At 41.8% G+C, this 17,837-nt stretch overlaps 1 protein-coding gene across 2 annotated transcripts; it reads left to right on the top strand.

Moving 5' to 3' along the window:
* The first annotated feature begins 75 nt into the window (after positions 1-75).
* On the top strand, positions 76-17,770 carry pdcd6 (programmed cell death 6). 2 transcript variants are annotated; one of them, XM_079661486.1, is made up of 6 exons: positions 76-305; positions 4,872-4,933; positions 13,795-13,839; positions 15,369-15,527; positions 16,140-16,249; positions 16,883-17,770. In XM_079661486.1, exons 1-6 carry the CDS (start codon positions 223-225, stop codon positions 16,979-16,981), a joined length of 558 nt encoding a protein of 185 aa, XP_079517612.1. In that variant the 5' UTR covers positions 76-222; the 3' UTR covers positions 16,982-17,770. The 2 variants fall into 2 exon arrangements, with proteins under 2 accessions (XP_079517612.1, XP_079517611.1); XM_079661485.1 differs by having other exon boundaries at positions 15,369-15,539.
* Positions 17,771-17,837: the final 67 nt, after the last annotated feature.

The raw sequence follows: 17,837 nt of genomic DNA, 5'->3' as shown, positions 1-17,837 counted from the left end.
TTGTAAATATTACAGTTTCTATTTTTACCCAGTTAAAAGCAGAGGAAAGCGTGACGTCACCCTCCATATGGGTAGTGGTGAGTAATTGGCCACTCCTCTGGAAGTAACGTGAACGTCGGGTGGTGGAGCCTGATTGAAGCGGCTTACAGAAGAAACTACAGCAGAAGGAAACACACTCTGTCGGCGTTAGTTGCTCTATTTTAGCAGAGCAATCCCTTTAAAATGGCGTACAACAGTCCGTACCGAGCTGCGCCGCAAGTCAACGCACCTCCGGACCAGACTTTTCTGTGGAATATCTTCCAGAGGTGAGTGGGGGAAAGCGGGTTTTGTCCGACCGCCTCTCACTCAGCCCCGCAGTGAGAACCGCTGTCGTGTGGCGCGGAGAGGAAGCGAGGAGCGCTGGAGGGAAATATTTAATTCAAAGCTCGTTGTTTTTTACTCCAATGTCATTCTAACTATTTTTGCACCGCATTCAAATTAGTGTTTTCTGAGGTCTTCAGTTCCTGGTCATAATATGCACAGTGTAGCTACAACACATAGCTCATATAGCTATCACCCCGCTTGTGTGTCAGTGTCACAGAGCTTTATAATCGACTTTTAAGGAAGTGCCAGGCAATCAGTGAGCTGTCTCCTACAGCAAGGAGAGTTGGCAAACTGGGGTCCAAAGACCTCCAGGAGTCCTTGAAATCCTTTCTTCTGGGTTCTTCCAGCTAAATTCAATTTGAGTATATCCATTTATACATACAGATGTGAGAGAATATTTCATGAATGGGTCTTTGAACTGCATGTGTCTGCACCATATCTGCAGCAGTAAAATCAAATCCTCTCAAGATGGGGTTTCCTCAAATATTCTGACAGTTGTGTGTCTTTATGACGCCACTTTTTATGGGAGGCTGCCATAAAGAGAGTGGAAAGCTCTCTCACACAATACATAACCATACTATGTCTTATTCTTCCTTGAGCTGATGTAACAGTATCAGTGGCACTGAAATTAATCAATTTCACTACAGCCTGAGTCAAAAGTGTGTCAGCAGCTGAGAAGGTTGCAGTAGTAGGCAGAGAGGGAAATACTTGATATGCTCTGACCCCTGGTAATAGTGAGCTATAGAGTTATGTAATACTGCAGTTTTCTGCTGCTTTGCTTCTCACAACATTGAGATTGCATGCATTGCAAGGTTTGTAGCAGCCTTAACAAATTATTAATGTATGGCTCAAAACCTCAGGTTTCATCTACACATTTTGTCTCATATCTTTTAACATCTCTCTTACATTCCTAATCTTGAATTCACAGGCACGCAAACAGCACCTAACATGACATCGCTTTACGTCATATATGTATAAGATAATGTGAACAAACACAAGTCACCTCTCACATGACAAGCATTGTGCAGCCTCATCTGCTGCCTCCTGGAAAATATCCATCAGAGTGGTGCTGGAATTCCCTCAGTCATGTGACCAGAGTCAATAGAGCATAGTTGAAGTGGGAGGACTATCATCTCTGTGTCACACACACACAGAAACACACACATTTAGCAATGTATGACTCACCGTCCAACTGTTGCACCGTCTTCTGGTATCCATTTAGTTGAAGCCTTACCTTTGAACTCCCTTATTCTGTCTAATCATAATGACAGTGGGACAAACATGAGTCATTCAATCTCTGTCTGTTTCAATGTAGACTGTAGTCGTGCTGTATTTGTCATCTAAATGTTGTCTATTTTTAAACGTATTAAACTCCATGACTTACCACTTTATGAATCATGAGGTAGTCATTTTTTACTTGCTTTTGAATGAGTGACGTTGGTATGTCTATACCCAACGCTTCAAGAGTCAAAAACAACTTCAGTCGGATTTAGATCACAACACAGATTTGTTTGCTGTCTTTGTATATACAGTCTATGGTTGCTATGCAGGTAAAACATATTGTCTAATACTGCTTCATGAATACTGATCATTTTGAAATGACAGAATATTCAAACTTGTTAGTAACAGATTACAACATGTAGGAAGAACATGTGGCTTGTCTAGAATGAATTGAAAGTACAGTAAAGTTGATGTGATAACTGTCTCACCTGAAAACAGACTCATTATTTAATCCACAAGTTAAACCATGGGTGAAAAACATTATTACAAAAAGTAGCCATGGAAACTGACTGTTGTGCAGCAGGATTTCCCTGGAAGGTTTTGTAAGTGCGGCTTTAGTTTTCTCCGCTATGTGAGCCAGAATGACATCGTTTAAAATATGGAAAGTAGGGCGAGCTTTGTTTGCGAGCCTTATTCCAACGTGGTTGCTCAATAGGAAACAGTGAAACATGGGAAAAAACTGAACCATGGTGTTTGATGTCCTCCTGCGGTTTCACCTACAAGTTCTGTGCCTGACAGCGTGAAGATGGACGCACCAGATGTCTGCTTCCCGGCACGAGGGAGATCTAATGATGTTTCACTTTTTAGGGTCTCTTATGTTAAGTCTGGCGAGGTTACTTCCCCTCAGACTGGATGAGATGGGAGAGAAGGGGAGAGCTTATGCTACATAGTACACATACTTCTTTGAGTTAATCAATCAGTGCTTGGTGAAGGCAGGGTACCCCCACTGCCTTCACCAACCCAACCACTCCTCGCCTTCAGCGTGTCAAAGCTCTCATTTATGGAGGCATGTTTGGAGCTGTTTTTCTCCCCGTGGAGAGCAGTCGGGTCGCCTTGTGTTTGTTTTTCTTTATTTAAGTATGGAAAGTAAAGCGAGGAGTACACATAGGCTTATAGCTGATCACTGTAGAGACATGGAGATATATAACCGCACGTAAAGAAACCCAGCCCACAAAGTCAGCACTGGGCCGGGTCTGAGGTTTTATTTTGTAGGCCGGGGTTCCCCATCCCCCTCTGCTTTCTTCTTCTATGCTGGTATTTGGTGTGTGTGTGAGTCAGGTTGGGCCAGGCAGCTTGCTGAGGACCAACTGAGTCACTGGAAGTTTGACTGAGCTACGTTTCATACTTCAAGGCCTGTTACAGCCTGCTGTGACACAAGATTTCTATCGGCATAATAACTACACTCTAGCTTTGTTCGTCTGACTAAATAAAGAACCTTGAACCTTGTTATTCATGACACAGCCTAGTCACAGTTGTTACTCTGTTCTATGAGTTTTGTAAGTGTATCTTAATAGCTAACTTTCGTGTACTACACTTAAAGACACACATATTTCAAAAGTAATGTAGTTGTTTTTGAAACTAGATGCTCTTACAGTTTTCTTATATCTTTGTCGTACATGTTTTAACTGAAGGCTTTCCCTCATGCTTGCTCATTCCTGGATGTTCAGAACACTTTTTAAAGCTCTATTCTGACTGATCAAACACAAGCAGATAAACTCAACTCCTGGAGGTTATTGAAATGTATACACAACATTGCATCATCTCACTAATCTACAAGTTTGTTTGCTCTCATTCAACTCATGGATAAGAGGTGTTTAATGATGATTTTGAGACAATGGAGACTAAAAATAGAAGCCTCTCAGATTTTTCCATACCTTCACAGCCCGTTCCTCTGTCCTTCCTTTAGACACTTAAGTGTGGCTTTGCCGTCATCTGTTGGATTTTCTTCAGCCCCTCCCTGGAATATATGTAGTTGTACACTCAAGCCCCTTTTCAGTTATTCCTTTAAATACTGACACAGAATAAAAAATGATCTCTGTGATAATAAATGAGTCATTGAATTCATTTGTCTTGTAGAAATGCCAAACATGTTCTGAGGAGGCGTTTGGCGCAGTGGCTAGAGCGTTGGTGTTCGGATCAGGGTAGCAAAGGTTCAAACCCCACTGCAGTCAGCATGTCGTTGTGTCCCTGAGACACTTCACCCCATATTGCTCCTGTGGGGATTGTCCACAGTATTGAGTATGTAAGTCGCTTTGGATAAAAGCGTCTAACAAGTGACATGTAATGTTCTGCTTCTAGCCTCTAGAATGTATTTCCCCTTGAGTGTTATCGGTAACTGTAAACTGAATGACTTTGATTGTAAGTCTGACTTCCCCTTTCCAAATGAATCTTTTTATACATTATTTGAAAAGACACATACATTAAGGAATACTTAACAATGAAGATAATCTTTAGGTGTATTGTAGCCCTATTAAATAAACTGCCACTTATCGGTTTTCATTACTGGTTGGCCTATAAAACGTCAGACTGAAATGAGTCGTATAATAAATCATAATGTCCCAAAGCCCAAATTAAACTGTTTAAATGTCAACAGAGACCCATGCCCAGAATCGAACTGGGGACATTGTCGGCTAAGTGTTTAAGAGTATGTTAACTCATACGCTCTTTTTATATAATGTTTCAGCTCGCCCATCCGAACCATCAAACGGTTTTACTTTTGGTTTCCTTCTTTAAAAAATATGTAAGATTTTCTGAGATAATTGCATTCTGTCTGCTGGTAGCACTTTATCATTCCCCTCAGTTGCCAACATTCAGTTTCACTTTTTGCTGTCTCATAATCCACACACACACACACACACACACACACACACACACACACACACACACACACACACACACACACACACACACACACACACACACACACACACACACACACACACACACACACACACACACACACACACACACACACACACACACACACACACACACACACACACACACACACACACACACACACACAGGTCCCAGGGGAGCCACGAGTGTACAAGCTGCCTTGTGTGTCCCGATCAGTGAGCTCCATTCATTCTCAGTGGGCCGTTGACGGGCAACACACACTCAGGAGGATAACGTTTCCACCGGCGAGTGTTTATGCTCGCTGCTATTGTGTGTGGGTGTGTGAAGTAGTTAATACACCGGTATCTAATCTTTGCTTTCTTCCCCAGGGTGGACAAGGACCGTAGTGGAACGATATCAGACTCCGAGCTTCAGCAGGCCTTATCGAATGGTATGCATCAGTGGTGCCATTCCCTTTTTTTTTGTTTCCTTCTCCTTATTTCTGATCATTTCTGCTCCGTCTCCCACTCTCTTTCCACTTTCTTCTGTCTTCTTTATTCCTCCATCCCTCTCCTCGCTACACACCATTGCTCTCTGCCACTCTTTGATTTAAGCAGCTGCCACGCCTAAGGAGAGAAATGGATTGTGATTTTTTTTTGTATCCCAGGTTTGTCTGGTGAACTCTGTTAAAAAAGAACGGGAGTTTTATTTTTGTCTCAGGGTAGCAGAGACGCAGGTGGAAAGTTTATGAGCTTCTAAGAGAATACATGACTGTAGCTCAGTGTCCCTGAGAAGACAGCCGACTCAACGCTGTGATGTCACTGTCAGGATAAATGACACTGCTTGTGGAAGAAAGTACCAATAAGGATTTTTCCGATTACCGCCATCAACACAAATCCCAAATCTACATTAAAGTGGCTGATTATCTTTTTAAAATGTAGAGAAAGGCATTCTCCTTATCGCTTTACACAGATCTGATATAACCTTCCTCACATTCTTACATGAAACACACCCTTATGGCATATTTCCATTACATTGTTTTTCCATTTGAGGTGCATGTTGTTGCGCCCTCTTGAATAATAGTTATCCGACTGATGAATGGGCGTCAATATCCGCTCATTTCGATTCAAATGATCGCATAGTAGTAGTGGAAACACCAAGCTTTCATTTGCGTGGTGATCTTCCCGAAATCCTTCATTTTAAACTGTGTGTGTGCTGTGTGAGAACCGAAAGCTTGATTGGTACGAGGTAGTGATCTGTCAATTAAAAATAGAAAAAATCTTGTGAATCAGCGAGAAGTGTTTTCTGTGCGTCAATATGGGAGTTGATCCGAGGAAATAATCAGCATGAAGAGGGAGTAAGGAGGGATCGAACATGAGAATTACAACCGCCTGTGATGGAAGTTCGATCTCTGTTCCTGTGTGTGTAGCTCAGGAGGAGGAGGAGGAGGCTGGTTCAAACAGGATTAAGGGTCCAGCTCCCACCAAGGGCCCTCTGAACAGCAGAAAGAGGGATACTTGTGATTCAGCAAGGCTGTTTGGGGAGAAGTGTTGAATTAATGATACCCGGTCATCTTCTCTACTCAAATCCTGCCGGTGTTACACTTTCACAGAGTGAGGAAAGTAACAGGCTGATCACATATCTGTTTTCATCCTGCCCACACACAACACTGCATCAGCATCGCCTCCGTCTTGACCTTCATCGCATCGAAACAGATTGAAATATGGTAATGGTCAATTCGGAGCTTTGTAGAAATGAAAGCACAGGTGTAGCTTTTCCTCTTGTTATATAATTCCTTTTGAGCTGATGGCCTTGTCAAAGACTTCTGAGCAGATGACTCTCCTCAGAAGTTCATTTTTTCTGGGCACTACAGAGTAAAAAAAAAAAAAGCGAAGTGTTGAAGCCAGCAGCATCAGCAGCAGTGAGAGAAGCTGTTATCAGGCTGCGCAGTGGCTCTGGTTCAGCATACTGATTTGTGTGTGTTTGTGTATGCATGAGCACGTTTGATTATCTCGAGTATGTGTGAGTGTTGAACATTTGGTGCGCATTTACAGCCAAGGGTCAGTACTGAACAGGCTTTGCGTTGTTACAGGCTTAACGTGATTGTTTCATTGTTGTGCGCCTCGCTGTGTACATGGGAGAGAACGGCAGGTTTCCCGGTCCAGATTGCGCCGGTTCATTATTCTCACTGTGACATGAAACTGAGCCACTGAAGCTGAACACACACATCGCTGCATCCTGTCCCCGCTGAAGCCACCAACCCTGTCACTGTCCGCACGTCTGTCAGGGCTCCACAGACCCTGCAAATACTGCTTTCATTTACCTCACACAGTAGAGTCGTGGTGCAGTGGTGACATATTTTTTTAGGCGGACCCTGAAGGTAGCATCACAAGGGCTCCCTCAAAAAAAAGAACTTGAGGATAAAAAGAGCTCTGTGGCAAAAACATGTCTATGATTCTTACACATTTTGTCCAGCAGGATAATCTCCACATATTAACACCACTTTATGATTTTTGAGGCGTAAATGCAATCACCAGATGTAAAAACGCTAACGCTAGGCTACAACTAGTTACGTCATTATAGCATGCGTCCCCACCGCTAAGCTAAAGCGGCTAATGTTTTTGCGTGTTAGTTGTCTCATTTAGTCACTTGTTAGCAACAGATCTTTTACGACACATAGACGTGTTGGATATTCATGAGTGGGGTATTTACTGATGCAGATCAAAACCTGAAATCTTGAAAGCTTGTGTTAACTGCAGATTTTATTTTAGGCATCCAACGACAAACACGTAAAAAATAACTTGAGTGAACCGGAAGTGTTGAACTTGTTTCCAGGTTTTAGGAGTAATTTCTGCCCCGCTCTCTGAAACAAGCTTTGTTTCCCATCCTGCTGTTGTCCCCTTGACCTCTGTCTATATCGTTTATCTCTTCTATTCTCCTCCCCCTCTTTCCCCCCTCAGGAGAGCACAGTGTGAGGGAGGCAGGGTTGTTGGGGCTGTTGCAGTTTACACTCCTCCATCCTCTCCGCTTTCTGCACCACACTCTCTCTCTCTTATTTCTTATCTCATCTCTTCAGTACTTGACTTTTTACACTTGTGAAATCTGTCAGCTCCCCCTTTCATGTTTCTGTCCTCTGTTCAGTTTTCCCCGCGGGTTATTTCAATCGTTTTTGTCTCGTCTTTTTTTAAGTGTTTTGATGCTTTTGAGGCTCTCTGTTCTCTGTCAACATTTCTAGTAATAACAGATTAGAGTATAAGCACGGCATTGCTCGCGGTGGATACAAATGTGACTTGTGTTAATCACAAACCAACAAAATTACATGACTACATGACACATAGATGCAGCATTCGTCCTCTCAGTCTCACGTACTCATTTCCTGCTGTGTCCCCTGTCTGTTTGTCCTCCCTTTTTCCTGCTTTCTCTCCCTTTTCCTTGCTTATGCTACATTAGTTAGCGTAAGCTCTCTTATTTTCCCTCCCTCACTCCATCCCTCCATCAGTCTGTTTGGGTGTGACAATATAACCCCTGTTGAGACACTAATATGGCCGTCTTGTATCTGTGCCATTTGATATAAATATAGAGTTCTTTGGCCTTCCAACGCTCAGCAGTGAGTAGACATCATACCGACTTTCCGTCATGCTCTCCCACACTCCTGCGCACACAGATTTATACTCCTCCTCGAGTTATGTATTCAGTGTGTAGGAGCGGTAATAGCCACTCAAATTGCTTATACGATTGAGAGAGCACAGGCTTGCAGGGCAGAATGCAGAGTTGGCTGAATAGTAAGACTCATTCAACTACTCTTCCCTTTACACATCTACATTTGTAGCATTTTGTAGAGCTTGGTTACACTGCGGTTGAGGTAAATGGCAGTGGGCATTTGTTTTTGATAGCTGGTAGGGCTGCATCATTCATGGGAATATGATACAAATTGCAATATTCAAATTACAGTAAGAGCAATATTTGGTGTTGACAAAATATGTAAAAATATCTGAATGAGGTATTGTGAAGCTGCACAGAAGTCCCAGCTTAGTTTAGGATGTTTTAAATACTAAACATCCTTGTATGGTCCTAAACTCACCCTCATCCTTTTAATATGTGAATAATGTTTTATAAATTGACATTCTCTCTAATGTATCGAATCCTATCGTCATTGCAATAACAGTATATATGTTTGTTTTTTTCAAATCTTGCAGCCCTTATAGCCTGTGTGTTGAGCTATTTCAATATTCCCGTTCTCAATTCTCAGAATCAGAATACCTTTATTAGTCCCACAGAGGGGGAATCTAAGTTGTTACAGCAGAAAAATAGCCAAAGAGAGCTTAATGTTACATAATGTTAAATGCATAAAAAAGTATTAAAGTAAAAAAAAAGTTAATACAAAATTGAATAAAATAAAAAGTTACACAATTTACAAAATACACATCCTGTAACAGTTCTTAGGATTTAGCAGCCAGGTATATTTTGCACAGTTATTAACGGCATATATATTGCACAAATAGCACATATTGCACATCGTTGGTTGGTATTTAACAGCAAGCAACCTGCTTATGTCTGTTATAGTTAATAGAGGATGAGAAGCTTCGTGGATTCACTAACTGTGGTTTACACTTTAAGTGTTTGCTTACAGTTTGAGGCACTGTTTATTAGTGACTAGATTCATGATCCCATCCTGCTGGTCTGTCTCACACATGACATGCTATGCATCAACCACAAACACAAACTGAGAATGACTATATGTAGCTGACTGATCAAATTGGCCAGTTACCGTAATTTTCGGACTATAAGCCGCGCCTTTTTTCCCATTTTTCGACCCTGCGGCTTATATAACGGTGCGGCTAATCTATGGATTTGTACAGCTAACGGCCACTAGGGGACCTCCTAAAATCTATGGATTTTACAGGTTACAGTCCACCACCTTTAACTCTATGGGCTCTATGGCCGGTCCGCGTCCCCCACCTTTAAGCGGCGGGCTCCAGCAGGAAAAGCTGGAGGCCGGAAAAGAGTGAGACAGGTAGCGCGCAAAAGTAAAAGTGGAACCAAGAGTGGTACGAGAGACAGAACGAGAGCAAGACAGACAGACATTACGAGAGCGAGACAGTTTGTCCCCGTACCACTGGTTGAAAACCACTGCTGTAGATCACTGCCGGTACGTGCGCTGGGAGCGCACCGTTTAAGTTTGAAAGTTGAAAAGTTTGTGTGTCTGAAACGCTATGTGATACAGTACAGTTTACACAGCACAGAACATGTTCTATAGCTACTATTGCACTAAATGGTAACACTTGAATACGTTATGCAAATATGCAACTTGTTTGTTGAAATGTTAATAAATGGGAGCTTCCTCAAACAGCCCTCTCTTTCCCGACAATCCCCTCTGTGCACGAACCCTTACATATGGTAATCAAACATTAAAACACCTGCGGCTTATAGTCCAGTGCGGCTTATATATGTACACATCATTCAATTTAGCTGCTGCGGCTTATATTCAGGTGCGCCTTATAGTCCGAAAATTACGGGTAGTTACTATTCTTAAGAGGTAAGACACATGAGTGAACAGGTGATTCCAAACTTCTGGACATAATTTTCCCTCCCACTTTGTCCAAATATAAATGTCAGCACCAGGAAGACAAGGTGATGATGATTTGGTAAAGATGATGCACGTCCCTTGATTCATCCTACCTTAAAGTTCATTATTGTAAAGTATAATTCATTATTTTTCTTTTACATCTGAAAGTCAAACCGTTACCTTGGGATATTCTGAGAATCTACTTAAGATGTGTAGCTGAGAATGTGTTTGTGTTTAAAGTCAAGCGTGTGTGTGTGTGTGTGTGTGTGTGTGTGTGTGTGTGTGTGTGTGTGTGTGTGTGTGTGTGTGTGTGTGTGTGTGTGTGTGTGTGTGTGTGTGTGTGTGTGTGTGTGTGTGTGTGTGTGTGTGTGTGTGTGTGTGTGTGTGTGTGTGTGTGTGTGTGTGTGTGTGTGTGTGTGTGTGTGTGTGTGTGTGTGTGTGTGTGTGTGTGTGTGTGTGTACAAGTGTGTACAAGTGTGTCACTGAGCTCCAGCACAGCCGTTATATGTGTTAGTATACGCTGCGGTCTGTCCACCCTGTTTTTCCAGCAGCCTCCCTCTCTCCTCACCTCCTACATTTCCTCTCTCCCCTCCTCCCTCTCACTTCTCTCTCTCTCAACCTCACCCCCAGTGAGAGAGCGCAGTGTGTGGACGGGACAGAGGGTGTATTGTGCCAGTTTGCAAATGCAGACGCACACACACATCTCAACCAGTATGACCACCTCACACTGGGCAGCCGCAGTCTGTCTGGCATACATAGGTGACATCACAGCTTGCTACTGGTGTGTGTGTTTCAGTGAGAAGGTCACAGCTTGTTCTCTGCCTTTGGTCATTTTGCTGATGGTGCCAATGCTAAAGCAACATTTATTCTGACATGACAAGCAGATTTGGGATGTCTCTGTATCTTTTTCTGTTTAATCTGTGGGTATTGTCATCTAATTTGAATCTGTAAATGTTTGGTCATGGTCAGACACCAGTAAAGTAGAAAGACTCATTAATCAGCCAGACTTTGATGGATATTATCTTATAACTGTCTTTATTAAAGTGCACATGCTAATAAGTAACACCCATTTGCAGTAGAAAAACATGCTCATGTTTACCTTGTGTTACACTCTGTGTGCTAACACTGGCTAATTAGCATGAAGCAAAAAGCAAAACTAGGTCCGATGGGCCTTTCATTGGTTTTGCAGTTATTCGGTCATCAACCAAGTACCAGACAAATTAATAAAAAGCACCTGAATGCAGCACTAGTGTCTGGCAAAGTTTATGCCGTTAAATCTGTTTTTATAGACCTAACTAATATAATGCATCCCGGTGTGGTCGGATTTAAAGGAGAAGACCTTTTAAAATTCCTGAAACTCATTCCATAGTTACTGTATAGTTTCTAAAGAACTTATTTTGTTTTAATTTGGTCAGAAAATGGTTCAAATAAAAAAAACTTATCGGAGACATGAGATTTTTGTCACACTTCTAATACTTTAGATCCCCACTCCAATAGAGAGGATAGCAATATAGATTTTGGCCCAAACCCCAGCCTCAGTGTGAGCCTTGGGGCCCAGTCCCAGACAGCCTCGCTCATCAATAAAACAAAACCCAGGAAGAGGAAGGAAATGTTGAGTGCCTTCTTTGAACATTCAAATACAAAATCTGGAGTATATATTTAGCATCGTAAAATCCTGAGGCGTCTTAAAGCCATTCCTGCCTCTTTTTATAATTTATTTGGACACTTTTACAGAGTTTTTGAGGGGATTTAAAAAAGCCAATCATATCTCAAAGTATGGCAATATATTGATTCATAACAATTTGATACGTATCCTATGCCCAGATTCTGGCCAAAACATGGCCCTAAAAGCCACACAGTGTGAATAAGAATCTAAAAGTCTGCCGTTGTTTGGGGGGGTTCGCAGATAGCGTTGCAGTGATGAATCTTAGGTCAGCAGAAGTAGACAGAAGTGTTCAGGTTACTGCAACAGAAACTAAAGTGCAAAAGCTTTTGTGCTTCTTCCCGTCTCCTAGTGTCTTCTCTTTTGTTGCCTTTGCCATCTCTCCTCTGCCTTCTCTGTATTGTTCTCTCCTCTTGTGTCTTCCCTGCTTCCTCACTAGTCTTTATTTCTGCTCCTGAACTGTCGGGCCTCTGTAATAAAGTGAGATGGTGAGTCAGCAAGGATCCCGACGGCCAGATAAATCTCAGCGTCTTGAGAGTGTGAAGAGAAAGCTATAAAGTATAAAATGCTGCAGAGCTAAAGCCCAGTCAGTCTTTTCCTGCTCATATAAATGACACTATATTCACATTCAGAAGATTAAAGAGTTTTCCCCATGCGTAAAAAGAGACATACAATGTGGCAAGCTGCTTTTGAGTCGTTTGTTTTAACAACTTCCACTTGCGTTTTATTTCTGTTGTGATAAGATTCTAGGATGTCACTGGATTTAAACTTCCTGGTGAGGTGTGTGTGTGTGTGTGTGTGTGTGTGTGTGTGTGTGTGTGTGTGTGTGTGTGTGTGTGTGTGTGTGTGTGTGTGTGTGTGTGTGTGTGTGTGTGTGTGTGTGTGTGTGTGTGTGTGTGTGTGTGTGTGTGTGTGTGTGTGTGTGTGTGTGTGTGTGTGTGTGTGTGTGTGTGTGTGTGTGTGTGTGTGTGTGTGTGTGTGTGTGTGTGTGTGTGTGTGTGTGTGTGTGTGTGTGTGTGTGTGTGTGTGTGTGTGTGTGTGTGTGTGTGTGTGTGTGTGTGTGTGTGTGTGTGTGTGTGTGTGTGTGTGTGTGTGTGTGTGTGTGTGTGTGTGTGTGTGTGTGTGTGTGTGGACAAAGTGTCAACCAATACAAGACCAATGCCTGAAATGCCTCAATTGGACTCCGTTGTTTACTTCCACAAGATAGTGACATCTATATGTAGGACTCGCACTTCTATTGGCTAGCACTTGCACACACATTGCACATTGCACGTAAGGGGCGGGACATCTCTAAGCCGTTGACCAATCACAACAGAGCCGACCAGCTAACCAATCAGAGCAGACTGGGCTCTGGTTTCGGACAGAGGGAGAAAATAGCTTTTTGAACATAAAAGCATGGAAACATGTCAGGCACAAAATACAAACATATGAAACAGAAAACTATCATATTGGGGCCCCTTTAAAGATGGATCATGATGTCTGCAGTCTTACACTGGCTTCCATTGGATAGCAAGTTATTATATATTTGTATTCTAAGATGTAATATTACTACTAAATGTCCTTTTCACTTATCTAAATTTGTCTGAAGAGACTTTATTTTCTTTACTAAACTGAAGACACAAAGATGGATCGTTCCTGATCAAAACTCTGCTTTTATGCTAAAGTTTAGCCGAGAGGTGTCATATTGTGACAGTTTGACTTACTATGCAAACACAGGTAGTCACTCACGGTGACGCCCACCCAGCCAGTGATTCGCTGTTGGTTGGTGTTACCGTGAGTGACTACCGGTGTTTACATTTCTGGTTGTTACAATATGTCAGATAATATTGGCAACACCAGCTGCTCTCAGTTTCTGTGCTTGTCAGTCTTTGTGCAATCTTCCAAATCTCTTCTGAAAACGTAGCATATGACTTTTTTTCCCATCATAATTCTGAAGCTGGGTTATCTGTTGTTTTATCACCTATCTTCGGTCTTTAATCTCAGGAAGTCATTTCATATCTGTTCTTACATTGGATACCAATCAACCCACTAGTCTGTTTTACTGTGTTGTTGTTTCTAACCTTGTATTTCTTTTGTCTCACAGGCACATGGACTCCATTCAACCCAGTGACGGTGCGCTCCATCATCTGTAAGTAGCCGCTGACCGTGACCCGGCCAAATTCTACACAACCCCCTCGTTGTTCTTTGTTATTTATTTGCCTCCTCTCCATGACAACTTGATAAATTCATCACCGTTTGAGTAATCTGGAGACAGACACACACTTATCTCTGGCTCCAGTCACTGCTGCTGTAGTGGAAACCTGCAGACATTAATAACGGGAGAAAAGAGCATCAGCAAGAACAGGGAAAGTTTGTCTCGAAATGGAGCAGCCAATTCCCTCTCACTCCAAATATTGATCTGTGTGCAGTCCTAAAACAGTTGTCATGTGCTGACTGTGCCTCAACATATGTTTTGAATGTAGAGGATGTCGTTTTTTTACAATAAAATCCTGGCTCATTTTCTGCTATTGCTTTTTTAAAATATTTTAAAGGGGACCTATCATGCAAAATGCACTTTTTGATGTCTTTTATACATGAAGATGTGTCCCCGGTGTGTCGGGGAACTCACGCAGCGTCAGAAAATAAAACCCTCTCTCCTTTCCTCCGTACCCAAATCTCTAAAGACGGGGCTACAACGGAGCTGATCCAGATTTGCGTCCCATATGACGTCATATCTGAAATGTGGACCCACGGCCCTATCAGAAACGTTGCTATCAGAAACAATGCCCGACTGTTTTGGACGTAATATGGTCGTTGTTTACATTAGCATCGCTAACACTCAGAGCTAACCTGTACTGGAGAGCATGTGTGTGAAGAAGCAGGAAGTAAAAAGGAACTCACCTTTTGGTATAACCGGCAAGAGAGAAAGCCTTTGAGCTCCATACTGTTTCAGAGAGAATCCTTGATAATCCATGATATGGCGTTTCATCACGGCAGTATTTAGTTTAGACAGTAGCTGCCGGGTCCCGCATGAGCTCAGCCCCCTCCTTTTTTTTATCAATTAATTTTTAAAAGCTTTATCCCCCAAATCAGCACTTTTGAAACAGGAAGTGAAATAGAGGGATATGAGGCATGTCTAGAATGGGTGATCTGTTTTGTATTTTGAGCAAAACACTTCATAGACATGTTTTTTATATATTTGTATATATCTGAGACCTAGGCTATTGCCTAAAAATAGCATGATCTCTCCCCGGGTCTTATGTGCACTGTTCCCTTTTTGTTGTGTGACTAGCAGAGTAAATTCCTCTAATCCCATCGCTTCCCCTTCCTACTTTTCCATACTCAGTAAAGCCATTGTTTAATAGTCCCCTAGCAAGGAGCATACCCCGTGATAACACTCCCTTTGTTGGGAGGTAATTGGATTGAACCGCATGAGGGTGAGGAGTAAAGTACTGGTGGAGGCGATGAAGCAGTTTTCTCTGTTCTAAAGTAGTTTTCTGAGGCAGGAGTAAGTGAAGTGTGAGACCCACAGATTACACTTTTCAGCTCTGTGACAGCTCTTTAAAACTATATGTGGTGCTATTTCTGCTTTCTGGTCACACGATCTGCCCTAACTGCACTGTGCTGTGTATTGTTATAAGAGACAGAGAGTGAATAATGTCTCATTCTTTCCCACAGCCATGTTCGACAGGGAAAATAAAGGCGGGGTGAGCTTCAACGAGTTTGCCGGCGTGTGGAAGTACATCACAGACTGGCAGAACATCTTCCGGAACTACGACAGGGACAACTCGGGCTTCATCGATAAGAACGAGCTCAAGCAGGCACTCTCTGGATTTGGTGAGACACAAAGTATGCTGGGATATTTACTTGGGGGTGAATGTGGTGAAGGGCTCTGAAGCTGTCTCTAGGAGTGTCTTTCCTCGGGGTCAAAAGGTCAGATTCTGTCTTTTTATTAGCTCTGTGTAAGCTTGAGTGAACCAGCATGCCGTTGGAAACGTTTATTAAAGAAACAGTGTGGAATTTCTCTCATGTAGTTTTACGACACAGACGTGCAGTTGCAGCTTGCTATTTACAATGCAGAACAAACTGTTGGGGACAAATCCAAATGTGTGATTGAGCGCAAAAACAATCATGTTTACGACAACTTATTCAAGAGAAATGTGTCATTTATTTTTCATTTCCCATGATCTGTGTTTGTCTTTGTGTTGTCCAGGCTTTTGTTTGTCTTCAGTAAATACAAGTCAGCCAAAGTCAATACGCTGCTGAATATACATTTCACTTACAGCGAGGGTAACTGCTCACTAATAAGAATGTATCATATTAATGGTGGCAATTACAGAGGGGCCTCGGGTGTTTGGAGCAGGAGCTTGGGATTGTTTAAAATGCAGACTTAAATGAGTTCCAATCTCTATGCAGTTCATTGTTAATGTCTTGTTTTCTTGTGTGCAGGTTATCGTCTATCAGAACAGTTCTACTGCACGCTGATAGAGAAGTTCGACCGCCAGAGGAAGGGACAGGTTGCCTTCGATGACTTCATCCAGTGCTGCATCGTACTACAGGTAACACGTGACATGAGTTATTCATGTATTTTCTCCACACATATGCATAAGTATAGGCTGTCTGGCGGTGTACTACCTGCAACACAATGAGGCTGCTCTGCAATTCAAAGGGATCAAAAGGGAGTTTTAATTATGCATACTTAAGAAACGCATTACAGCCCTCCCTTTTTAGATTATAAATCTCCCGTTGAAGTTCCTCTTGATCCTTTATGTTCCGTTTCAGGGATTTCACACAAATAGAGTGGTAATGGAAGCTGCCATAACTATAACCTTTCATTAAGACACAAGTTTCCCTTTCACCAGGATATAAAGTATCACCTGAGGTTTCATAATAGCTCTAGAGATGTCAACCATTTACTTTTTCGGCTCTCTACTCAGACCTAGATTTCAAAGGATATCCTTGAGTTAAAATATCTGCCTCTCCAGAAGTAAAGAGTAAAACCCACTTCATATTTAGTCACACAGTATTGAATCTATTAACTATAGTAGGACCTTAATGAAATGTGATAATGATACTGTTGTCAAATATTGATTTTAACATGTAATATGATACTTTATGCATTGGAGACTTTGGGGAGGAATCGAGATACAAACGATTATTTAAACTCACTATTTCCCCCCTTCTTTCCGCAGAGGTTGACCGATGTGTTCAGGCGGTATGATACGGACCAGGATGGCTGGATCCAGGTTTCATATGAACAGTATCTTTCCATGGTCTTCAACATTGTATAACGCACAGGGATCGCCACAAAAGAGCACAACTGGACACAACTGTGCCAAAGCTACCCGGCAACTCCCAGATCTTTGTCTACGGTGGAAACTACAAGATTTTTTTAAACAAAATTTGAAGCCCTACTTACAGGTTAATTTCATACAAAACTTTATGAAATGAATACAGAAAAACTTAAAGCAGCCTTCAGTCGTTTTATGGTTGCAATACTCCCTGTATTTGGAGGTATGTCTACAATTCTTCACTTATTAAAAAAATCTTGTAGTGTTTTATTTGATGACGTATCGGATCCGCGTTGGTGTTGGGGAACATTATGGACACATTCTTTCTTTCTGTCGGTCAGTCTGTCTGTAATTGTCGGAATACTTTTTATCGTCTTAACTTTAATTGATTCAATTAAAAAAAAAAATTCTGTTGGCAGGAAAATAATGCATTGTAAATATGATTTAAGATGCATTGCATGCTTTTCAGGGAAATGTATCCCCACGTTGAAGCATGCTTTCCCTTTCTCTTGTCTTTTCCTCAGCCCTATTTTGCTCCAAGCCATGTTTACAAAAACAGTGAAAGCAGTTGACGTTCTGCCTCGAGATTCACTGACATGCCAGCTTACATGCCATATTTGTACAAACTTATTTTTAACTGCAAAATCTTCAACTGTTAGGGCATATCATTTTTGGTAGAGGGTAAGCATAATGCCTTTACTTTAGCTTACTTTGTTTGTGCATGATGCCTTAAAATGTGTAAAAATAACACAAAAGATAAATCTTTTATTAAAAAAATGAAAGAAAAGTAATTATGAGTTTGTATTCTTCATTTATATGACCACAGAGCTACGTAGCATTGCAGAGGTAACTGCAA

Source organism: Notothenia rossii (genome assembly GCF_949606895.1).
Source record: "Notothenia rossii genome assembly, chromosome: 12".
NCBI lineage: Eukaryota > Metazoa > Chordata > Actinopteri > Perciformes > Nototheniidae > Notothenia > Notothenia rossii.
Note: the sequence above shows the minus strand (reverse complement) of the source record. Positions and strands in the feature narration are given on the sequence as shown.

Bases quoted from the DNA above. Each gene is read 5' to 3' on its own strand.
- pdcd6 (XM_079661485.1), top strand. From the start codon at position 223: ATGGCGTACAACAGTCCGTACCGAGCTGCGCCGCAAGTCAACGCACCT. The intron at 4,934-13,794 runs GTATGCATCAGT...TTTGTCTCACAG, and splicing joins TCAGCAGGCCTTATCGAATG to GCACATGGACTCCATTCAAC. The intron at 15,540-16,139 runs GTATGCTGGGAT...TCTTGTGTGCAG, and splicing joins TGGATTTGGTGAGACACAAA to GTTATCGTCTATCAGAACAG.